The following is a 26,197-nucleotide window of genomic DNA, read 5'->3' as shown; positions in this document are numbered from 1 at the left end:
CATGCATCTTGTGGGACTTAACACAGTATGCCTGCACATTTTTCAAAGTAGCTAAGTTCCTGGAATTCAGCTTTAAATTAATTTATATTGGATAAACCCATCAGAGTTAATGATAACCCTTTTCTTGATCAAGTCCTAAAGATCAAAAACCTTTGACCTTTTATTTTCTTTCATATTTAGGACAGTTTTGGCATATTTCAGACCTTCACCTGGATTTCTCTTATCACCTCACCGATGATCACACCAAAGTGTGTTTGTCCTCTAAGGGTGTCAACGCCTCAAACCCTGGAATCTATGGTGACTTTCTTTGTGATTCACCATATGGACTTATTTTATCAGCAATTCAGTACATAAAAGATTCTGAGCAAAAAGTTGACTTTATGATATGGACTGGGTAATGTATCTATATCTTTTATGAAGTTTAATTATAAAGATAGTTAAGAGAAGTCGTAATAACAGTAATGGCTAATTCAACTCCAGATGTGATTTTTCGAAAAGCAGGTTAGAATTTGAAAACTAATAATGTAAAGGGAATTTATCGTGTTTTATCTATCTTTTGATTCTGCGTAATGTTCAAAATGAAGAATAACGGAATGGTCTTTATTTGTATTCCCCTTTTATCAGATACAAGTAAAAGCTTGTAAATTAATACGTTATATTGTGAAGGGTTAGCATCAAAAGGAAAGCTGCAGTAACATGTTTTTTTTTATTTATTTTTTACAGCCTAGGTCTCTGTCTGCTTTTTATTGTCTGGTTTTCACATCGTGACAGCCTAACATAGACTTTCAGCTTATAGAAAATGGTGTAATATAACTTTTAGCAGAAAATAAATCCGCTCATCTAAGTAATAACTGAACACATTTCAACCCCCACTAAATCAAATATTTAGCAATTCTAATATTTGTGCAACAAAACAAAATGTAACTCACAGTTTAAACACTGCAGACTTCAAAGTCTCCTGAGGCATCTCAGGAAAATTTACAAACCCTGCTACATCTGCAGGCAGAGCCGGTTCACACATGGGCAACCCGGGATCCGACTTCAGAACGCCCCAAGTCGCCCCAAGTCACACACACATTTGAGAAAATCAATGGTAGTGAATGAAGCCGTCTCAATGTACACTACAGCAGTCACTCTGACTTCAAAAAAGGTTCCTGTACGACTTCAATCCGACTTCTAGGCGACTTGTACCCATTGATTTCAATGGAAGTTGCCTCCAAGTCAGATCTCCATCTTTATTGAAGGGACAATGTCGCCTCTCTAATATTAAAAACCGGCATGGGTTCCCCCTCCAGGGGCAAACCAGGCCCTTAGGTCTGGTATGCATTTTAAGGGTCAACCCCCCTACGCCGAAAAAACGGTGTGGGGGGTCCCCCCAAAATCCATACCAGACCCTTATCCGAACACGCAGTCAGGAGAGGGGGTGGGGACGAGTGAGCCCCCCCAGACCATACCCGGCCGCATGCCCTCAACATGGGGGTTGGGTGCTTTGGGGAAGGAGGGCGCCCTGCAGCCCCCCGCCCCAAAGCACCTTGTCCCCATGTTGATGAGGACAAGGGCCTCTTCCCGACTACCCTGGCCGTTGGTTGTCGGGGTCTGCGGCGGGGGTTTATCAGAATCCGTGAGCCCCCTTTAATAAGGGGGTCCCCAGATCACAGCCCCCCACCCTATGTGAATGAGTATGGGGTAAATCGTACTCCTACCCATTCACCTGGGGAAAAAATGCGTCAATAAAAAAACACACTACAGGTTTTTTAAAGTAATTTATTAATCAGCCTCGGGTCTTCTTCCAACTTCAGGGGTCTTCTTCCGACTTCTCCGCGCTGTTCGGCCTCTTATCCCAGTGTCCAGCCTCTTCTTCCGCTCTCCGGCGTCTTCTCCTGCTCTCCGGTTCTTCTGCCGGCTCCTCCGCTATCTTCTTCCAGCTCTTTTGCTAGCGGTGGCCTAGGCTTCTGCATCGCCTTCTTCCCTCTTTTCTTCCTGCGATGATGACACAACGCTCTCTCCAGCTGTAATGCCATGTGAGCTGTGTGCAGCCACTTATATAGGCATGGGGCGTGGTCATCGGGTGATGCCACACGGTGACCCCGCCCCCTTATGACGATTTTACCCCAGGTGAATGGGTAGGGGTACGATGTACCCCATACTCATTCACATAATGTGGGGGGCCAGGATCTGGAGCCCCTTATTAAAGGGGGCTCCTGGATTCCGATAAGCCCCCCGCCCTCAGACCCTGACAACCAACGGCCAGGGTTGTCAGGAAGAGGCCCTTGTCCTCATCAACATGGGGACAAGGTGCTTTGGGGTGGGGGGCCGCAAGGGTCTAGTTTCGGGTGGGGGCCGCAAGGGTCTGGTATGAATTTTAAATCAATACCAGACCTAAGGGCCTGGTATGCCCTTGGAGGGGGAACCCATGCCGTTTTTTTTATTTAAAATTTGGCTTGGAGTTCCCCCTTGAGAGCTGATTATTCTGTGATTATAGGATAGAAAAGGACAAGGATTATAGGCCCATAGAGTTAAGCTAAGAACACACAACACACCCAAAAATGAATAAAATAACAGAGTTTACATTATAATGTTAATATGTACAAACCAGTATAGGAATTTTTGAAAGCAAACCTAAACATAGTGGCATTCGCAACTGACCTAAGTAACTAGGAGCAGATTCAAAATCTTAAAGTGGTCAAGTGGGATTAACTGGTGCTCGGTCAAAGATAATCAACAAAGGGACACCTAGTGTCAAGATAATAAGAGTAAAAGGAATATGAGAAAGAAAGAGAGAAAAGGGAAGGATAGCAAGAGGGATGGGTTCTAGGAAAATAAAGAGGTGGGGATCCTGGGAGCTTGGTAGGCCATAGCAGGGAGTTGACGGTTTTGTGTCAGAAGACAGGGTGATGTTAACAGGGTAGTAAAAGTGTTTTAAATTTGGGGGAACATAATGTTCCACTCACAGCTGCCATATTTTGGTATAGTTCTTTACCCTATCCTTAATATTCAATTTTAGCATGAATCAAAGCAGATGTCACTGGGTTCAACATGATTCAAACGGGGAGATTTCCAAGAGTGAGCTAAGGTCTTCTGGGAGGCTGTCGTTATTTGCAGTAACAGGGTGAATTACACTTTGCTGAGGTAATAAGGCTTATGCCGCGTACACACGACCAGACTTTTCGAGGGACTAAGTCTGACAGACTTTCGACGGAGTTCTGACGGAGTTCTGACAGAGTTCTGGCGGACTTTCCGAATGAACGAACTTGGCCACACACAATCACACCAAAGTCCGATGGATTCGAACGTGATGACGTATGACTGGACTAGAATAAGGAAGTTCATAGCCAGTAGCCAATAGCTGCCCTAGTGTCGGTTTTAGTCCGTCAGACTAGCACACACACGAGCGGATTTCTCAGTAGGAACTGGGTCCGGCAGAGTTCTGTCGGAAAAATTTGAAACATGTTCCATTTCTAAAGTCTGTCAGACTTTTGCAAATCAAAAGTCCGCTGCAGCCCACACACGTTCGAATAGTCTGCCGAAATCATTCCGTCAGACTTTTGATGTTGAAAAGTCTGGTCGTGTGTACGGGGCATTACAGTTCATAAAAGCCACTAGTGGTTGAGAACTACCGGGTGTGTAAACAAGGTAAAGAGGATTTGAAGTATGTCTTCCTAAAAGGTGGCAACTATAAGACAGGAACATCATATGTGGTGACAGGTGCCTAAATGTCCACAGCCGCAGAAACATAACTTTCAAAAACACAAACATTCATAAGTTCTAAATAGGAATTGCCACTTGTGGAAAGGTGAGCATAGAACCAGATTACCTTAAAAACAGGTTCTGGACCCTTCTTTTTGGGGTATATAATACACAAAATGACATCCTTAGAGTTGTATAACTCCCCTTCAGCACTTGCCAGCTTTTCCAGCACTTTTTCTACTTTGTACCATTCACATTCAATCACATCCCCCCACTAATTGTAACCTGTTGGTTCATGTACCTCTAAGCCCTTGTGCACACGGTCGGACATTCCGACAAAAAAATCAGTCGGATTTTGTCCGAAACTTGTGTTGCATACACACGGTTGGACAAAGTTGTCGGAAAATCCGATTGTACGTTACGTGATGACGTTATTTGGTTACGACGGGACTACGTTCAGGCTAGTAGCCAATAGCTTTGGTCTAGGAATTTGATCTGAGCATGCGTGGCACTTTGTCCGATCCAAATTCTCTACACACAGTCGGACAAAGTCCGATCGGATCATGTTGTCGGAAAGTTTTATAGCCCAGCTCTAAAACTTTGTCCGTCGGATATTCCGACCGAAACAGTCCGATGGAGCCCACACACAGTCGGATTACCCGACAACACGGTTCGATCGGACATTTTCCGTCAGAATGTTCGACCGTGTGTACAAGGGCTAATAGTGAAAAAACGCTTTCACGTTTTATAAAATGCCTTCACTGGGTAGACAGAAGTACATACTCTTTAACAAATTACACAATTCTTTCATGGCCATAGACTTGAAGGTAGTACCTGATCTATCAGGATCTCTTTAATTATTCCAGTGCTGGTACCTGATCTATCAGGATCTCTTTAATTATTCCAGTGCTGGTGAAAATGTAAAATTACTCCTTGAAAGTGATCTTGAAGAACTGCCTTAACAAATCTAAGAATACTGGAATTCTGTACATTGGTGCCATCTTGCTGACTTCACTAGGTCCAGGCACAAACCTTTCAAAATCCACCCTGGTGATAAGCAAATGGATTAATTATGCTACAGCAATATGATATTGGAACATTTAGCTGGCACACGAGATAATATTTATATTATTGTCTAACATCTACATCCATTTATGGCCAAAAGAACCAGAGAAAAGTGCATTGTTTCATTTTTTTTCCTAATTCAGCAGCCGTTGGAAGGTTTTGATGTGCCATCTTTAATACCACTCTCTACAGGGTTTGGGATTTTGGGAACTGCTCCTGTATTTCCCCACAGATTTTATCTTGAATGAGTATATCATTCAAACCAAGCGAGGAAACATTTTCTTAGCACTTGGGTTTTGGAGTACCTATCTGCTGTTTTGACATTCCCCTGTGCTTATTTTAGAATATGTAAACCTAGATGAGCTCTCATTGGTTATGTAGGGATCAATTGTCTTGTCTACTTCAATGATGCATTTAGTCTCCTCAGTTTTTTTTCAGAATGAATAGTCCCTGAAAAATGGGCATATGTCTAGTTTATTTCACTGGCTTAGCCTAGAGGAAGAAACAGCCAGCAATTTGTCCAATTTTATTACACAATCAGCACTTTATTTGTCCCTGATGACCTACTGGATTGCCAGCTGGGATTTTCCAGCCATATGTCAATGTTTTTCTATCCCTCTTTGCCACTTCTTTTAAGCTCACTATACACACTGAATTCTGGCAATATTTTCATTGTACAATTAAGTTTAGATTTATCAAAACTTTTGAATATCAGGATCTACCTAAACTATTCAATAGGCAGGCACTTGAACTACATACGGTAGGTGTTGGTAGATCTAAAGGAAGTTTAACAGTCAGATTGTAATGTGTGGGGTGAGTATTAAGATTAGTACAACACTAAAAGGGAGACAGAAGATACAATCTCTGTGTTGAGGATCGTAAGGATGCTAGCAGGGCTTTTCGGCAGCCATATACATTGCAACTATCAACTACAATATATCAACTGCAATATACAACTACCTGTCTGGAGTTTGCATGTTCTCCTTGTGCCTGTGTGAGTTTCTGCCGGGTACTCTGTTTTCCTCCCATACGCCAAAGACATGCTGGTAGGTTAATTGACTCCTGTCTAAATTGCCCCTAGTATTTGTATGAATGTGAGTTAGTGGCCTTAGATTGTAAGCTCCTTGAGGGCAGGGACTGATGTGAATGTACAATATGTAAAGTTCTCTGTAAATCGATGGCGTTATAGAAGTACCTGTAATAATATTAATAATAATAATAATAATAATAGTAATAATCTCCTTCTATTGATCAGATGATGTGGGGTTTGCATAGTCAACCATTGCTGTAAGGTTGAAGGTAAGGCTCTCAGAAGCCATTTCATTGTGATTCTTTCCACTATTTGTGGGGCTAACAAAATCTTAGTCTGCAACCTCTTCTATACTAGATGGAAGAGGTCATGCTTTTGTAAACAGAGCAGGTTTTCCTTTGGATTAGTCTAGTTATGTGCATACTGAGCTTACCCAATTAGTAACCCCTGGCTTTGTAAGAGTCTCTGCTTTTAGCTTTTAATAGTCCTTGGTAGGGATGAGCCGAACACCCCCCGGTTCGGTTCGCACCAGAACTTTCGAACGGACCCCAAATTTGTACGAACTTTAGAACCCCATTGAAGTCTATGGGACTCGAACGTTCGAAATTAAAAGTGCTAATTTTAACGGCTAATATGCAAGACACTGTCCTAAAAAGGGTTTGGGGACCTGGCTCCTGCCCCAGGGGACATGGGTCAATGCCTAAAATGTTTTTAAAAATGGCCGTTTTGGCGGGAGCACCGATTTTAATGACAATTAAAGTGAAAAAAAAGTGAAATATTCCTTTAAATATGGTGCCTGGGGGCTGTCTGTAGTATGCCTGTGAAGTGCCACGTGTTTCCCGTGTTTAGAACAGTCCCTGCACAAAATGACATTAAACGGAAATAACATCATTTAAAACTGCTTGTGGTTTTAATGTTATATCTGGTTCCTGCAATATGGTTGAAAATCATTGAGAAAAATGGCATGGGTAGCCCTCCCTGCCCATTACTAGCCCCTTTGGGTCTTGTACTCATATTAAGGGGAACCCAGTACCCATATTAAAAAAAGGAAATGCGTGTGGCCCCCAGGCCCTATATACTCAGAACAGCAGTATACAGGCGGTGCAAACAAGACAGGGACTGTGTAGGTTTGTTGTGTTAAGTTGAATCTGTTTGTAATTTTCAACTGGTACATTTTTAAAGTGTAGCTCCAGTCAAAAAAACTATTTTTAAGCTTTTTGGAAAACATAGGGAAGGGTTATCACCCCTGCATTAATTTGTTTTGTTGTCCATCTTTTTTCATCTCACTTGCTGTTGTCTCCTTCCGTTTGCAAGTAGGAGATGTTTGTAAGTTGGATGTTTGAAAGTAGGGGCCTGCCCTATATGCTCTGCAGAAATGGCGGAACAAGGTGTTGGTTTTGCCACAACATTATAAGCCCTGAAATTGACTCTTGGTGGGCGCTGGAGCGCCCTGCTGTGAACGATTATATAAAGAATTGTAATTACATGCCATTGTTGAACAGTGGTAGAAAAACTGACCTTTGGTGGTTGTGGTGCTGGTGCCACAACACTATAAGTCCTCACAGTTACTCTGGGTGGGCACAGGAACGGGCCCTCCTGTGAAATATTATATCAAGAATTGTAATTACATGTCCCTGTTAAACAGGGGCAGAAAAATTGGGCCTTAGGCACTGGTGCTGGTGCCACGACACTGCAACTTCTCCCATATACTCTAATTTTATTGCAGGAATTAGCCCTGCTGCAAAGCATTGCATCAAAAATTGTAATTAAACGCCCCTGTTAAACAGGGTCAGAAAAATTGGGCCTTAGGCACTGGTGCTGGTGCCACCACACTGCAACCTCTCCCATATACTCTATTTTTATTGCAGGAATTAGCCCTGCTGCAAAGCATTGCATCAAAAATTGTAATTAAATGCCCCTGTTAAACAGGGGCAGAAAAATTGGGCTGCTGGCATCACCCAGAGCCAGAAATGTTCTTCCAACATATCAGCGGAGGAGGAAGAGGATAGACAATCAACATAACAGGACAGTCACTCAGCATCAGCATAGGCAGTCTTGAAGGGATGTGAGATTTCAAAAAAAATTATTCGGTTACATCAGCTTCAGGTGCTTGGTAGCTGTGGGTGATCCAAGACTGATTCATCTTGATGAAGGTCAGTCGATCAACTGATTCGGTGGACAGGCGCACCCTGTGATCGGTAACAAAGCCACCAGCAGCACTGAAGGTGCGTTCCGAAAGAACGCTGGATGCAGGACGGGCCAGTAGCTCAATTGCATACTGTGCAAGCTCTGGCCAGTGATCCATCCTCAAGACCCAGTAAGCCAGAGGATTTTCGGTGGGAAAGGTGTCCAAGTCTGACCTTGCCCCTAGGTATTCCTATACTATGTAAATCAGACGCTGGCGATGGTTGCTGGAACCGATCAAACCTTGGGGCTGCGGACTAAAAAATTGTCTGAAAGCATCAGTCAGACGGCCACCTTCTCCACCGCTCCTTCTGACTGATGCCTCAGCAACACGTTGTCCAGGACCAGGAGTTTGTAACCTCCCAGTCTCTGGGAACGCGTTGCACAGACCTTTCTGCAAGGCCTCCCGGAGATGTCTCATCCTCTGCTCCCTCTGCGATGGCAAGATAAGGTCGGCAACCTTACCCTTGTACCGTGTATCAAGGAGAGTGGCCAGCCAGTAATGGTCCCTCTCCTTGATCCGAAGAATACGAGGATCCTTCCGCAGGCTTTGCAGGATCAGGGAGGCCATGCAGCGTAGGTTAGCTGAGGCATTCGGTCTGGAGTCCTCTGGGTCACTAAGGACAACATGATCCGCAGCTACCTCCTCCCAGCCACGTACAAGTCCACGTGTTTCTTGGGACTGTAAATCATCCCTACAAGACTGCTGCTGCTGCTGCTGATGCTGAGTGCCAGCCTCCACCTCCATGCTGACACAATCATCCTCCTCCTCCTCTTCCTCCTCCTCATCCTCTTCCTGTGTGATGGGTGGCACAGCAGGAACACTGTCTGGATAAAGGGGGCCTTGAGAGGCAAGGAAGTCCTCCTCTTCCTGCCTCTGTTCTGCCTCAAGTGCCCTGTCCATTATTCCACGCAGCGTATGCTCCAAGAGGTGGACAAGAGGTACAGTGTCACTGATGCATTCACTGCCACTGCTCACCATCCTTGTGGCCTCCTCAAACAGTGACAGGACAGTGCATGCATCCCTGATCATGCCCCATTGGCGTGGTGAGAAAAAACCGAGCTCCCCTGACCCTGTCCTGGTGCCGTAGTCGCACAGGTACTCATTGATGGCCCTCTGCTGCACGTGCAGCCGCTGCAGCATGGCCAACGTTGAGTTCCACCTGGTGGGCATGTCACATATAAGGCGGTTCTTGGGCAGGTTCAACTCCTTTTGGAGCTCAGCCAGCTGAGCACAGGCATTAAATGATCGGCGGAAATGCACACAGACTTTCCTGGCCTGCTTCAGGACATCCTGTAAGCCCAGGTACCTGCCCAAAACCGCTGCACCACCAGGTTAAGGACGTGAGCTACACAGGGCACATGGGTCAGTTGTCCCTGTTGGAGGGCGGAGAAGAGGTTGGTGCCATTGTCGCAAACCACCATTCCTGGCTTAAGCTGGTGTGGGGTCAACCACCTCTCGGCCTGCCCCTGCAGAGCTGACAAAACATCCGCCCCAGTGTGGCTCCTGTCCCCCAAACAAACCAGCGCAAGCACGGCATGGCATCGTTTTGCCTGCGTACTTGCGTAGCCCCTGGAACGCCTACGGAGCACCGCTGGTTCTGAGGACAGAGCACTGGAAGAGGCCATGGAGGAAGAAGAAGAGGAGGGGGTGGAGGAGAGAGGTGTATCACAACCAATAGTAGCATTTTGGAGGCGTGGTGGCGGAACAACCTCCAACACTACTGCACCTTGTCCTGCATCCTTCCCAGCTGCCAGAAGAGTGACCCAATGGGCCGTGAAAGACAGGTAACGTCCCTGTCCATGCCTGCTGGACCATGAGTCAGCGGTAATATGCACCTTACCACTGACCGCCCTGTCCAGCGAGGCAAGGACATTGCCTTCCACATGCCGGTAGAGAGCCGGAATCGCCTTCCGTGAGAAAAAGTGGCGTTTGGGGACCTGCCACTGAGGAACCGCACATTGTACAAACTCACGGAAGGGGGCCGAGTCTACCAACTGAAAAGGCAACAGTTGAAGTGCTAGCAATTTAGCCAGGCTAGCATTCAACCGCTGGGCATATGGATGGCTGGGAGTGAACTTCTTTCGCCGGTCCAGCAGCTGGGGCAGGGACATTTGCCTGCTATAATCGGACGTGGGTGTACTGCTAGCAGAGTGCCCGGAAGCACTTGGCTGTGACACACCTAATTCTACACCTTCATTCCTCTCAGGGCAGGTTTCAGAGAGGACTGAAGGTCTAGTGGGGTTGGAGATGCCAGCTGATGAGGAGCAAGGAGAGATCCGCTTTGTTCTTTGGTGTGAATCTTTGAGGTACGCTTGTCAACGAGCTGCATGGCAGGTCAACATATGTCTGGTCAAGCATGTGGTGCCCAAGCGGCTGATGTTTTGGCCACGCGAGATACGCTTGAGACATATGTTGCAAATAGCAGCGGTGCGATCTGATGCACTCGTCTCAAAAAAGGCCCACACCAAAGAACTTTTAGAATAACGCGCAGAGGCAGCGCCCTGCACAGGCGGAGCTCTGCGGTGTGATTCAGTCGGTGTGCTGCCCCTAAGCTGGCCCCCGGAGGGCATCCTGCCTCGTTGGACATGTGCCTCCTCCTCCTCCTCCTCTCTCCTACCAGGCACCCACGTGGAGTCAGTGCCTTCATCATCCCCTCCCTCTTCATCGCTGTAGCAAACCTGGCAATATGCTGCAGCTTGTGGAACATGACTGCCAGATTGCTGTCCTTCTTGAGCATCCCCTCTCTCTGCATTCACGCTACTGCCTTCCTCTAGCTGAGTGTCATCATCAGAGGCTACAAAACACTGGGCATCCTCCTATAGCATGTACCCGACACTGTGCTCAAAGAGTTCAGGAGACTCCTCAGGAGGACTTGGTGGGTCTAGGGAAGGAGTCACTGATGATGACACTGAGACGAGGGAAGACGATGCGTTGGCAGCTGCTTTGCTAGTACCCTGAGACTGGGTGAGAGAGGATGAGGAGGATGAAGAGGGCTTGGTCATCCACTCTACCAAGTCATTGGCATGTTGCGGTTCAACATGTCCAGCTGCCGAAAAGAAGGACAAGCGTGTCCCATGGCCACGTGCTGATGACAATGCACCGCGTCCACGACCAGCACTGTTGTCTCTAGACACAGAGCCTGCTTGCCCTCTTTTATCGGCTCGCTCCTGTCTGCCTCTCCTTGCTGGCCTTCCAGACATGGTAATGGCCTGAAGGGAGTTAGGTAAAACAGCAGTTGGGTAGTGTATATTGTGCTGGAGGCACACAACACCCACTAACTCCTGCAGATGCCTTTATTATAGAACACCAGAGATAAAGGGGTATACTGTAATGGAGTCACACAACACCCACTAAGCCCTGCAGATGGCTCTATTAGAGAACAGCAATAAAGGGTAGATACAGGTGTATATTGTGCTGGAGGCACAAAACACCCACTAACTCCTGCAGATGCCTTTTTTTACAGAACACCAGAGATAAAGGGGTATATACAGATGTATACTGTGCTGTGCTGGAGGCACACACAACTTCCAATAACTCCTGCAGATGGCAAGTGGGCTCAAATAGAGAAGAGCTATGTAGGTGGATATAGTGGTGTGTACTGGGTACAGAGCACGCAGACAGCACGCACAAGCTCCTAACACTACTGACTGCAAGCTCTATTATAAAAGATAGATCACTAGCTATATAGGTGAGGTGAATATAGCGGTGTATACTGCGGTCAGGGCAAGCAGACAACAACCACTACAGAAGAGCAAGATCGAAAATCGGCCGATAACGATCGGTGTGTACTGTGTTGAAGGTACACAGAACACCCACTAACTGCTTCAGACGCCAACACACTACACAAGGCCGCCGTGCTGGCGGCCTTATATAGTGTGGGGCGTGTACTACACAGCTTGAGCTATGATTGGCCACAGGCATCCTGCCGGTGGCCAATCATGGCTCTCCTCGCTGCTGGCGCTGTGATTGGCCAAGCATGCGGGGTCACAGTGCATGCTTGGCCAATCATGAGCCAGCAATGCACTGCGATGACGCAGTGCATTGTGGGCCGTGAGCGCCACACGAATTTGGCGCGAACGGCCCATAATGTTCGGAATTCGCCGAACGGGCGAACAGCCGATGTTCGAGTCGAACGTATGTTCGACTCGAACACGAAGCTCATCCCTAGTCTTTGGCATCTTTTGGGGCAGTTAAAAATGTTTTTTTTTCAAGGATCACTAGGCAGTGCCACAAACACCACCTGTTGTTCATTATAATCAAGACACCTCTTTCATAAATGTGACTTGACCTGATTGGGCCTAAGAATAGATGACATATCCAGTCACCTGATATTAGCTGCTCCTCTGCCCCAAAGTAAACTTTTTTGTTTTTTCTATTACTTCTGCCTACATAGTCAGCTGGGTGGCCAGTAGTCAACAGTTGTTTGCTGGGTCTATATAACCTACTGCAAACTTGCATATTCGGCTGATGCAGTCTTCTGCAAGTCTGCATGTGCTGGTTTGCTATTATAGCAAATTACATTGGTCTACACCTGGGTCATTGGGGCTTCCTGCTGACATTCTCTTAAAATCACCAATTCCTTCAATGCTTTTTATAAGCTGCTAGCTAAACTGGGACTGATAATAGATGGAGAAATAGCCCAATAAATGTCTTGGTTTTAGAATGCAATGGCCCAATAAATGTCTCAAGTTTTCGAACCTTTCAAATGCATTTCTTCCATATATGAGAGATTACCATTAAATAGAAAGCAGAAGTAGCAGGTTTAGACCACAGAAAAACACTGTCATCAGGGGAAATTTCAAGTCCAGACACATAGGTTTGGTTTATGGTAGGGATTTCAAAGTTCAGCAGTTTAAACATTTTGACCTTTAAGAATAATTACTGTACATCTTGCTAATCAAGGGGTTTAAACAAGCCCATGACTGCATAATAAGATGGAGAAAGGTGGGAGATCAGTAATCTTCACCAATCTATCCTAAAATTAATGAACCTCAAAAACCTTAGGGTCATTAGCTCCGAGTACTATTAGAATCAGAGGTTTAGTTCACTGGCAACACCAGCAATAAATAGGCAGGATTTGTGAAGAATGCATCAGGGATCTAAAAGGCTCTGAAAGTAGAAGTTCAGGCAAAACCTAACTAACGCTAAACCTGCTCTCTGCCACATTCTAAACCTAATCTATCTAACCTTGTAAAGTAAAAAACGCTATACTTACCTATTCTGCAGCTGATCCGCTTAAAATAATAAAGATGTTATACATAGCTGCTCTGTGTATTGGTTTTGCACAGAGTAGCCCTGAACCTATTCTTCTGGGGTTCTTGGGTTCTGGGGTTCTGGGGTTCTTGACCCCTTCTCCCTTCCAAATTCCCCCATAGCAAGAGAATTCATGCAGGCTCGATCCTGAGCCAGATTGTGTGTGTCTATAGACCTTGCTCCCTTCTCGCAGGATTTGATTGACAGCAGCCGGAATTAATAGCTACCATTGTTGCCTCTGAGTCCTGTGAGGAGAGAGAGAGGGAGAGAGAGCACTGCTGGCTACAGCTGTGGCTTGTTATCCAAGTTTTAAAGAGTCAGAAAGTCAAAAATCTAAACTAGTTCAAGAACAGTGACTAAAAGTGTCAGTATTGCTGCTGCCCCTAAATAAAGCTTCTGACTTGACTACTGCCTTGTTTCAAGTAGTAACTGGTGCTGGTATTCCAGATAGCGCAGTTGACCAATATGGTAATGATGATATTTGGTCAATGACATTAGCCAGATTTCCTGGCGCAGCTGTCATTTCCGGCGAGAGGGGATCGCATGCAGATTGTAATGCTCTTATCAACATGTCGTTAGGATGTTATCGTTATTGACAATAGATCAACAAATGAAATGAGGTCCCCCCAAAATCCATATCAGCTTCTAAACCTTCATAAGGGTCTGGTATTAACTTGGAAGGGAACCTCTGGCAAGCAAACCAAACAAAAAATAAAATGAAATTGATGTGCCCCTGCCATAATTTAGAGTAGACCCTTATCCAGGCATGCAGTTTGACTGGCCAGAAAAGGGGGGGGGGAGCAAGCATGTACCCCCTGACTCATACCAGGTCACATGCAATCAACTTTGGTAGGGTACCTTGTCATTGGAGGCTTCCCTGGCAAGGCACCACATCCCCATGTTGATGGGGACAATAGCCTCATCCCTATATTCCTGGCACAATGGATGTGGGGTCTATGGGTGAGACTTATTGGAATCTGGAGGCTCCCTTTAGAGATCTGCCTTGTGAAGGAGTAAAGGGTACTGAGTATCCCTTGACACTAATTCACAAAAAATGCACAAAATTCACAGATACCATTGATAAAGTAATACCGTATTTAAAGCGGAGGTCCACCCTAAAGTGGACCTTCCGCTCATCAGAACCCTCCCCCCCTCCGGCGCCACAATTGGCACCTTTCAGGGGGGAGGGGGGTGCAGGTACCTGTACAGTACAGGTATCTGCACCCACTTCCGGGATAGCTCTTTGCGGAAAGGGGCGTAGATTAAGCCCCTTTCCGAAAGTCCCCCGCTGCCTGCTGGGAAACACACAGATCCCAGAGGCAGCGGGTCCATCCTTATTGCGCAGCGCGACTTGCGCATGCGCAGTAGGGAACCAGGAAATGAAGCCGAAAGGCTCCACTTCCTGATTCCCATACCCAAGATGGTGGCGGCAGCACCCGAGAGACGATCGAGAGATCGGCTTCGGGTGCCGACATCGCGGGCGCGCTGGACAGGTAAGTGTCACTATTTTAAAAGTCAGCAGCTGCAGTATTTGTAGCTGCTGGCTTTTAAAAAAAAAAAAAAACGCGGAGTCCCGGCAGACTCCCGCTCTAAAAAACTCCATGTACCAATGTACCATAGTGTCAATCAATCGTCAGTCACATCATATATTGATGTAGATCCATCTTCATTCACAATGGTTGACGTCCTGCTGACCCACTGACACACATGATGACCTGAGCCATTGGTCCTCTTCTGCTGGACTGTTGCTGCAAATTACAGCAACCCAGCCAGCTGCTGAATTTCTACAAACCAGCTGGTAAGGCTAGCTGACATGGATCAAATATGGTCCAGGATCCACTGACCACTTTGCTACATAATTTTTGCTGTAGCAGAACCTACACTTTACTTGGAGATTTAAGGCATTCTGCAAATGTCCTGAAATGTCCTTAAAAATACAAGATTCACATCCTAGACTCATTTATATGGGCAGGACGTAAGCCCCGTTTGAAATTCTCCGTCCTGTGTACACCCACTGTCTCTGGTGGGATGAGGGCACCAGACGTTAAAAGATACTACAAGGTCATCATACTGGATCAAGGAAAGCAACTCTGGTCTCAGAATGCAGGCGCAAGGTGGCACCAAATAGAATCCGTGGCATTTCCCAATAGTCCACATTTGACTCTTGCAGCAATCTGGATGTCTCTTTCTATCACACGGTCAATCCTTCCCACAGTGCGTGTCTGTTTAACGCAATGGTCTGCAATAGGCCATGTCCATCGAGGCATCCATGGAGACTCATTGAAAAGTTTACCTTTTTTGGCACTACAATTACTATCCCCAGACCTCTCTATTCAACACTGGTTTGACGCTGGAATCAAAACCATTGGAGACCTTTACCTTTGGCCGGACCTAAAGAGCTACCAACAACTGAACTCGGAATTCAGACTCTCGCATAAAGACTTTTACATATACCTCAGAATTAGACATATTCTCTAAAAAATTTTGACCTCTACAGAAACCACCTCCAAAGATCTTCTCAAGCACTACAACCACCCCTCTAGTACTACCAAAGGCATATCCTTCATTTATACCCTTCTCTCCAGACCTACTACATTTCCTAAACCAACGAATGTGACCTACTGGGAATCAAAGTTACAACACACCTTCTCCTTGGAAGATTGGCATCGGGTTCTACGTACCCCACTAGTCATTTCCAAAAATGTCACACATTGGGAAACGCTCATGAAAATTTTCCATAAGTGGTACTATACACCCGACAAGTTAGCAACCATCTTTACCACCCATTCCCCAAAGTGTTGGAGGAATTGGGACTCAACAGGGGATATGTTCCACATTTGGTGGAGCTGTCCTATTATCGCTACCTTTTGGAACCAAGTCTCTTCTCTTTTACAGTCCCTGACCAACTTCCCACAGCAGCTGACTTCACGAATGGCTCTCTTTGGTCTGGACTCCCAACACTGGCCCACCACCAGTTTACCTCTGGTACATCATGTACTAATTTCAGCACACCTACTCATAGCCCGTGCGTGGAAAACCCCCCTCCCCCAACCCTTAGTGAGCTCATAATTACCCTTAATGAACACTGTCGCATTGGAATTTCTTTTTTCTAAAGTAAACTTGACAGAACCCAGATTCAACAAACACTGGTCTTCCTGGTTAACACATCCAAGTTTTATAAAACTCACATGACCACTTTAGGCATCTTACCCAGATCAGACAGAGCCGGCAGTGAAAGTCACCTGGGTATTGTTTTCTTTCTTGCCTGTTGTATATAAGTTAGCTGTATTTCACTAGAAGCTCCTGGATAATTAACTCAGTAACCTCTCTCACATTTTGGGACTAAGTTTTCTCCACTGTCAGATTTGTCTCTGCATTGTTCTATGGTGTCGCATCCCCCCCAGGACACAGCCCATAGGGGTGTCTGCGGGGGATGAGACACTACCAGAATTTCCGGACCTTACCACACAGAGACCGCAGGATCCAGCAGAAGGGCACTCTGCCCTCAGTCTGATTATTCAGTGTGTTAACAAACAACCTGTTTTAGCATTCAATGCCTCACAGCACGTAGTGCACATTATGTTTATGTCATATGTATGTTAATGTGATATACCTCAATAAAATCTTTTTGAAAATAAAAATACAAGATTCAGCTCCTATTGACTTTAATGGGGTTTGGCCACCATATTTGGAGTTCATAAATTTCAGGCTGGTATGGCAAATCCTCACGCAAACCAAACTCAGGCTAGTTAGCTCATGAGAATGATTGATTAGAGGAGACTTTAGAAGAGAAACATACAACCTAATGTCACGTACACACGAGCGGAATGTCCGATAGAAAAAGTCAGACGGAGCTTTTCATCGTATATTCCAATCGTGTGTATGCCCCATCAGACTTTTTTACGTCGGAAATTCTGACGGACCTAGAAATAGAACATGTTCTAAATATTTCCAACGGAACCAATTCCTATTGGGAAAACCGCTCGTCCGACGGACCAAAAACTACGCATGCTCTGAAGCAAGTACGAGAAGGAAACTATTGACTACTGGCTATTGAACTTCCCTTTTCTAGTCCCATCATACATCACTGTGTTCTTGACGGTTGGACTTTGGTGTGATTGTGTGTATGCAAGACAGCTTGAGCGGAATGCCGTCAGAAACAACTTCAGAGTTTATTCTGATGGGAAAACCGGTCGTGTGTACAGGGCATAAAAATCAAATTCTTTGTATTCTATATCTGTGTTCACCTCCAAAGGCAGTGTATAAACTTTCTGATCTATTGTGTACCCACATAAGCAGCATAATTTTAATTATAAAGATCAGATTATTGTCTATATTAGCTTTTAGGATGAACCCATAATGGGGTTCAGTACAGTATACCCTATATATAATGTTCATATTTGAATTCAGCTAATCAATTAACTTACCCACCAGTTGTAAAACCTCTAAACCCACCAAAACAAGGCTTGTATGGATTATTCCTATTGCTCTAATTTAGAAACATATTTATTATATACTGTACACCTTATGAACATAAATGCAATTAAGAACACAAAATATGAATGCAAAGTGTGAAACTCTTTATCCTTTTAGGATATTTGAAAAATGACTAAATGTCCATATGCCTGTTCACTGTCCCAACAAACATACTGTTTGTTTAAACACAGCAGACCTCGTTTAGTTAAAGGGAGAAATCTGTAATTTGTGCAAGTTGCATAATTTAGTTGAATATTTACATACAGATCTATTTGAGCTGCAGAGAATCACAGAATCTAGGACATCCTAATTCACAGACTGTAAGCTTCTTAGCAGACCTAATAAGTCTGCGTCAATATATTTGGGGCAAATTACAAAAAAATTGTCGCTCACTAATTTACCTGCTTTGTGATGGCCCATACCTAGCCATAACGTTAATAAACACATGTATGTAACCTATATCTTATTTCCGTTTTTTTACAGGGATAGTCCCCCTCATGTTCCTGTAAATGAACTATCAACAAAAATAGTAATAGAAGTAATTAAAAACATGACCACCACCATTCGCAAGCTCTTACCCAACATGCTTGTATTTCCTGCACTTGGAAACCATGACTACTGGCCACAGGTATGTTCTAATATTAAATGTAATGGCATTTGAATTTTACACCTCATGAAGTTAGAATCACTAATAAATTAACTCTTCATAAAACAAAAAATATAAATAGTTTGCCTTCAAAGACACAAGTATACCATATCTCTTACAAGAGTGATATCAGTAAGACAGATGTTGATACATTTGCACTTTGTCAGTAAAGTTCAAGGGGCGATTTTAAAATTCAACTCTGTGCTCAACCTCTCTGATGGTCACCCGGCGATATTTAATATTTTTTGTTGTTTTGTTTTTTTTTTGCAATATTTACTTTTGCGTAAGTCTTAAGGCCAGTAATAATGTGATGCCACAGGGTTCTGGATGAACTGTATGTCTTTTATGTCTTTAAATCCAAATTACTGAGGACATTTTTTTTCTTTAGGCCTACAGTGGGACATTTTTTTTTTTATAAAATTCTTTTTATTGAGGTTTACATTGTAACAAAAACAAAAAACAAAAAATTAAAAAAGAAAACCACAAAAGAAGAACCGCGCAGGGTCCAGTCATTCCTGACTAACATTAACATCTTCTAACTACCACCCAGCCCACCCCTCCCCCCACCCCACCCTCCCAAACCCCCTCCCATATTGTCACAGCTCACAGTGGATCACAGAGACCCAGGTCAATAACAGAATGCCCCCATGAAGTACCTTCCTATATTGCCCTGCACAGATATGTCATCAGCCGTTATAGGGCTTCCCCTTCACTTAATTACAGCCCAAATACTCCCCCTTCCATACATCATACTATGTCCAGTTATATCACAGAGGTCGTTGTACATACCATAAATCAGTATCATCATCCCCATGAGACTACAGTGGGACATTTAAAAATATCTCAGAGCCGGCTTTTAGTTTAAGTTAATTTAAAATAAAAATGTCACTTTCATTATAAATAATACTCTACTGAAAATATTTACATAAAATCTTAATTTAAGTTCAAGTTTCCACATCTCCTGCAGTATAGAAGCATGCAAACAATGGGTCCTTTGTCCTCTGCCACGACTTGCTTTGTCAGCTCTGATACACCTTGTTATAGGTTATAGGCTTGCTTAAAGCGGTAGTAAACCCGCAAATTTTTTTTTCTTTTTTTTAAACCTGCAAAGCAAAGGGCATAATGAGCTAGTATGCACCGCATACTAGCTCATTATGAAATACTTACCTTAGAACGAGGCCCCGACATCTGGCCCGATCCACGCCGAGGGAGCTGACATGCTCCCTCGGCGTTTCTTCCGGGTATCGCCGCTCCAGCACTGTGAGTGGCCGGAGCCGCGATATCGTCACTCCCGCGCATGCGCGCGGGAGATTTCAGTCCGGCCGGTCGGCCGCTGCCGGATTTTCACGGCGAGAACCCCCTTGTGCGCATGCGCCGCTGCAGTCAGCGGCGCATACCGAGGGGAATATCTCCTAAACCGTACAGGTTTAGGAGATATTTTTTTTACCTACAGGTAAGCCTTATTATAGGCTTTCCTGTAGGTAAAAGTTAAAAAAGGGAGCATACAACCACTTTAAGTGTTAGTATGCTATCAGTCTGTAATAATACACAGAAATAGGTCACAAGAAACTTGATGAAAGATTATTTAGCTGTATTATGGCAAGGCAAATTTGACAATGCATGAATCACTAAACAGGCAACTGAACATGTTTAAATATGCTGTACTAGATAAAGTGAACCCTGACCCATAATATGGCAAGCAACTGAACTGCAGAAATGCTAAACCAAATTTTAATTGATGTAAGCAGGGTTAAAAGCATTGGTATTAAGTAAGCCAAAAATAAATTTTCTCGAATGCACACTATACTTACTGCCCTAATAGTGGGTAGATGTATGTGTGCCTGACAAGCGGTACCCCTGGAGATAGCTATAAAATACCTGGTGTCTATCTAGCAGTACTAAGCCAGCTATCATTGGGGCCCATCTGTAAGGTGGTCCATGTGAAGCTGTCCCTTAAGGTGTAGAATGAATGACTGATCGGCTGTTAAGTAAGGAGCAGTTTCTATTGCCATTAACTGTGGGCAGTAGGGGATTAAGTTGGATTGTTACGCTCATCACTCCATTGTATGCAAAAGATTGTCCTAGAAGGCTCAGTCCTCACAATCAGGCCTTCATGATCAGACTCTCACTGACTGTAGGCCCACATGACAACAGGTCCCTCCAGCTTTGGTCCCTACACAAAAGCTCACGCTATCTCAGGTTCAGCCTCTCTGAATGGGGGCACATACAGGTAGGAGTGACAGGTCTGTACCCCACAGAATGCAGCACAAGAGGCTCTCAGTGGCTCAGTCCACTGCCTCGATGGACATAGCACACAGGCCTCCATGGATGTCTCTCTGGTGCAGACCCTCACAGCACCATGTTCATACTTTCCGTATTTGGATATTAAAACTCTTTTCCTTTTTTTTGTGATGACCTTAAGGTGAATAACTCTACACCAAGCTCACTATAGAGACTACTTATGTAACCACCCCCCCCCCCATCTCCTCTTCTCAAGAGAGAATAGATTCAGTTCAGCTAATATTTCCTCTTAGCCGAGATCCTTTATGCCTCTTATCAATTGGTTTCCCTTTTCTGAACTTTCTCAAGTTCCTCAATATACTTTTCGTGAACTGGTGCCCAAAACTGAACTGCATATTCCAGATGAGGTCTTACTAATGATTTATACATGGGCAAAATGATATCTCAATCTCTGCAGTCCATACCTTTTTTAATACAAGAAAGTATTTTGCTCACTTTGGAAACCACTGCTTGGTATTGCATGCCATTATTAAGCTTGTGATCTACCAGATCACCCAAATCCTTCTCCATCATTGTTTCCCACATTTGTACTCCCCCTACTATGTATAATGCATGCATATTTTTAGCCCCCAAGTGCAATTTATATGTAATACAACATGTTTATTACATTTCAAATCATAAAATAAAATGATTCAGGTTTGCAAAATGAGAAGTCCATATAGGTTATGCATTCTGTTGTGTACGAGAATACTTATACAGAAATTATTGTCAAAGTAACCACTAGATGTCACTAGAGACTATGTACATAGATTGAAGTATTTTGTGGCCCCCTGAAAGTCTCTAGGCACCACCTGGATCTCTCTCTCGTGTGAATACCACAACAGTGGTCTTGGATTTGAGTTTACGTACATATTTCTATCATGTCACACTTAAAGTGGATGTAAATCCGACATTTTTTATTTATTTTTTTGATGTCATAATGTAGAGTATAAGATTTCCTATCATTTGAGCCCAGTCTTGCCACAAAGAGTTAATCCAGCTCTGAGTAATCCTTTTTAATTGTTCAGTCAGATAATTCTTGACAAACAGAGAAAAACTTTGTCAAATCCTCCCCCTTGCTGTGAGTGACAGGTGATTTACATATCTCATGCACTAGCCTAAGACACATACATTATTTTTTAATTCCCTCCCACTCCTTTCTTCTGCTGCTCTGCCAGGATTGGATATTCCCCACCTCAGCATGTTTGGGCATGCTGAAGTCATGTGGTTACTTTCCTGTCTTTTCACTGGATGTTAGAGATCATAGCAGAAGTTCAGTGTAAGAAATACACAGGAGAATATGCATATTGACAAGGGGAGTGTAGAGGTGGGCGGGGAGCCTACTGACATCATGACTCCACCCACCGAGCTCCAGACAACAGACCCACCCACAGAATATGCAGTTTTTCAGGTCTCATAGCAGACAGAGGGGAGACATTTGACAGGTAAAGATACAGGCAGGAGGCGTGTATATCCTTCTAGATAACCCCTATGGCAGTAGTTTAGAAAGGATGACATTGGGTTTACATCCACTTTAATACATAGATATCTGTGGCACCTTACCCTGTCTATCCATCTGAAGGATGAATTTATTGCAAAATTGAAATAAAGGCTATTAACCTTCCTACACGCAATCTTCTTCACAGTGTACATTGAGCTGTGTATGCCATCAGGAAGTGGTTTTGGCACTTCCCTGTCACCGGGACAGGAAACAAGAGTAATCTTCCCTACAATAACACAGACAGCAATAAAAACCTGGCAGAGGTTTCACCATAGCCCATTCTACACAAAACTAAAAAAACATTGTGGTTGGACACCAAAAGGAAGTCACTGCATTGCATTGTACATTTCATTAACACCCATCATACCATAACAAAATGACAGCCTCAAAGTAAACACATGACAAAGGTTGTGGGAAAACTTGAGCCCTTTTATTGGACCTAAATACATTTTAACTAATAAACTTTATTACCAAACAGAACCACTATCACAGCCCAACTTGGACATATTTAAAAATGATCCCTTGTACTGTGGCTGTGCCTGCACTGCAAGTTGATCATTTTGTCTAGGGGAGAAGAGAAACAGTTTTACTAACTAAATCCACCACTCCCCTGCCCTGATTTTGATGGCATCAGAACTGGTGGAGCATGGAGCTGCAGAAGCTGCCAGGACTGGTTTAGCTGTGGGGAAGAGTGGAAGATTGAGTAAGTATATCCTCTTTTATTGTTCCCTTAGATCAAAACAAGCATCTAACACTAGTGGTGCAGTCACAACCCCACTGCAGGGAATCATCAACATAGGGTTGTCGGGAAGAGGCCCTTGTCCTCATCAACATGGGGGCAAGGTGCTTTTGGGTGGGGGACGCAGAGCCCCCCTGCCCCAAAGCTCCCATCCCCCCCATGTTGAGGGCATGCGGCCTGGTATGGTTCGGGGGGGGGGGCTCCTCCCTTCCCTTTCCCGACCTGCTCAGATAAGGGTCTGGTATGGATTTTGGCATGAGGGTGCCTTCCAAATCAATACTAAACCTGAAGGGACTGATATGGACCTGGGGGGGAACCTCACGCCTTTATTAAGGCGAATGAATAATGATGGGTAGAGGGAATATCCATACGCATACATACTTGCAATTAGGAACTTTCCGATCATGTGACCACTGTGACAGCAAATCACAGTGATTACGTGATCAGAATGCCTGCCTCCCAGCATTTAGAAACTTTTAAAGGGTCATAAGGCAGCCACGGGGAGAGATCAAGTTAAAAAAAGGAATGCTAGAAGCCCTTTGTTGTGTGTTTTCCTATTGCAGATACTGTATATCCAGAACAGAAGTGAACATCTATTTAAAGGGGTTGTAAACACTTTTGACCTGCAACTGCCCCCAGATCCCCCCCCTTTTCTTACCTGAGCCCGATTGTTCCAGCAACGGGCAAGAGCACACCAGCTCCAGCCACAGTCAATCAAATCCAGTGACATGGGAGCTGGGGGGGTTGGAACGAGTCCTGCTGTCTATGTCAATGGACGCAGCAACAGGACTCAGGAGCACCTGCACGTGTGCCCCCATGGGAAGCAGCTCTTCGTGGGGGCACTCGAGAAGAGGAGGAGCCAGGAACAGGTAAGTATACCATGTTTGTTATTTAAAAAAACAAACAAAAAAACAAAGCTTTACAACCACTTTAAGCATGCTTTCATACAGACATCTAGAGTGCGGTAAAAATACCTACTACAAGCGGACATGGTGCTGCTTGATAGGTAGACATTATCGTAGCTGCAGTATTGTGCATTGAGGTGTGGAAATTTTAATGCTACATGCAGAGTTTGCCAGCTGGCTATGTCTGTCAAACTCCCCCATGTAAGTGAGCCAGTTTGCCTATACACAGTTTCCAGCTCTGGAAAATTGCCTTCTGAACACCTTTTTTGTTTTAGTTTTGGCCATAGATACACTTTACCAAAAGATACTTACTGCACACAACTGTCACTTTTCAATCCTTTTTCAATTCATGGCAAGTATACAGAATGGTCACACAACTCTTTTAGTAAATAAACCTCACTTTATCATTGGTAGATTGTTTTTTCCCAAGATGCTTTGTGTTGAGTCCTGGTGATATAAAGTCATATTTCCTTATTACTAAGCCTCACCCTTTCATCATTTGAGTTGAGCCGCAGCTGTGACAACAAGTTGTACCATAAATGTATACATCAGATCAGATGACAATGGATGAGCCATCCTTTGTGCCCAAGAGAGGAAGGAACAAGAGTTCATATGTGTGTAGTCATTTCAGCTCCATATCATCTTTTTTTTTGTTACTTTGATTCTGATCTCTAAAAAAGTTGTTTGACTGAAACAATTACAATGCAAATGGGAAAGCTAAGTGTCCACTATACTATACATGTATAACACACCCCTAAAGAGTCACTGGTAGATTAAGCCTATTTCCTCACCTTAGCTCGCACACAGCCAGGCACACAGCATTTCCGACTGTCACTCTCTGGCTCAAGAAGCTGCCTATGGTATTTTTTTGTTGTTGTCTTTTTTTTGTTTGAACTTGGATGGAATTAGGGAGCCTAGGATACCCCATAACTGTAGAACTTGAGTTTTGGCAGGTTGAGAAGTACACATTTTCTGGCTGCACTAGTTTACTTAACACAAAAAGGCTTATACTGCCTCAGCTACGCCTGTACAACATCCGATGGTATTACACCCCTGCTTGGCTGCACGGCTACACTTCGGACTGTATTTTTCTTTAGTAACAAGTCCCAAAGAATCTTCCAGCTGCCTGTGATCCTTCATCTGAAGAATAAAGCACTAAACAGAACTGAGGTTTTGTACTCAGGACCACAGGATCATCAGTTGCCTCCTTCTGATATCTCAGTGGTTGCTTCCTTGTGATGGAGAAATAGACTCACTCAGCCTCTAGGACAACTTGGGGTTTCTCCCACAGCTCAATTTCCAACTTTCCTCCTGTGAGCTCTCTCCTGACCCCTGGATACCTGGGATTCTTTCTCTTCAGGTCCCCCAGCTAAGCCTGGTTGGGACCTTCTTTGCCTTTTGCTGGCTCCTTCCCTGGACCCAGAAGGGCAAGACCCCTCAACAGGGGTTTCTTCCTGGCTGGACCCTGGAATGTTTCCTTACACCAGCATGCTGCAGACTTCCTTTTCTGCTTAGGCACAAACTATTTAAGGGCTTGTCCCCCACCTTGTGGCACACCTCCCCGTGGATTGGCAGAAGCCCCCTAAATATTCAGGCTGCAGACTCTACCTTCCCACCCACTATGTTCTGGAAAACTCCAGATAGTTCCAGGATACAGGGGAAAGTAGCAAAGAAGCAGTCTGTGAAACCATGATCAGCCCTAACCAATCATCTCCTGTTCCACGGATGACAGTGGAACTAAACTAAATTTACCTAACAGCCTTACCTGACCCAGGAGGGTGCTACACTTGTTTAGTTACATATGTTGTGTAGCAGGAGGGTGCATCCACTCTTTGCCAGTTCCTGTCCAAACCCAGGGGTAGTGGCCTTGTCCTATTAGTGTATAATGTTCATGGCCCCCTAGGGGAGTTATCCTACTCCACCCTGCTTGTGTGGACACCTATGGGATAACCTGTTCTTGCTTAACAGGTACCAATTGCATTGGTAGTTCTCTGCACACCTGTATTAGGCCTTAAACCAGAGGTAGGAAACCTTGGCACTCCAGCTGTTTTGAAACTACAAATCCCATCATGCCTTTGCCTCTAGGAGTCATACCTGTGATTGTCAGGGTTTTGCAATGTCTCATGGAACTTGTAGTTTCACCACAGCTGGATCGCCGAGGTTGCCTACCCCTGCCTTAAACCAATGAACCCTGTTTGGGCAACAAGTTTAGTTTTCAGAAGAGAGCCCCATCTAAATGTTAGGAAAAGGACGAGTTTACACCAGGAATGCCTTTTAACAGTTTACAGAATCAATAGAAGCACCTCTTAAAAGTGGCAGCACTCAACTTTAAGTTACAAAAAATCCAAGCATAGTTCCAAGAGAATTAAAGGAGAGACGGGAAGCCTGTTATCCATAGGAGGGGTGTCCCAGAGTCCCACATTCCAA

The 26,197-nt window shown here is 44.5% G+C and overlaps 1 protein-coding gene across 1 annotated transcript in view; it reads left to right on the top strand.

The window, feature by feature from the left end:
* Positions 1-26,197, top strand: part of SMPDL3A (sphingomyelin phosphodiesterase acid like 3A) — a 70,999-nt gene that overhangs the window by 13,711 nt on the left and 31,091 nt on the right. The window contains exons 2-3 of the mRNA XM_077487013.1: positions 181-394; positions 18,183-18,327. Coding sequence (XP_077343139.1) covers positions 181-394; positions 18,183-18,327 — 359 coding nt within the window. The remainder of the gene's footprint in view (positions 1-180; positions 395-18,182; positions 18,328-26,197) is intronic.

Source organism: Lithobates pipiens, unplaced genomic scaffold (assembly GCF_037356315.1).
Source record: "Lithobates pipiens isolate NorthernLeopardFrog02 unplaced genomic scaffold, aLitPip1_a1.2 Scaffold_18, whole genome shotgun sequence".
NCBI lineage: Eukaryota > Metazoa > Chordata > Amphibia > Anura > Ranidae > Lithobates > Lithobates pipiens.
Note: the sequence above shows the minus strand (reverse complement) of the source record. Positions and strands in the feature narration are given on the sequence as shown.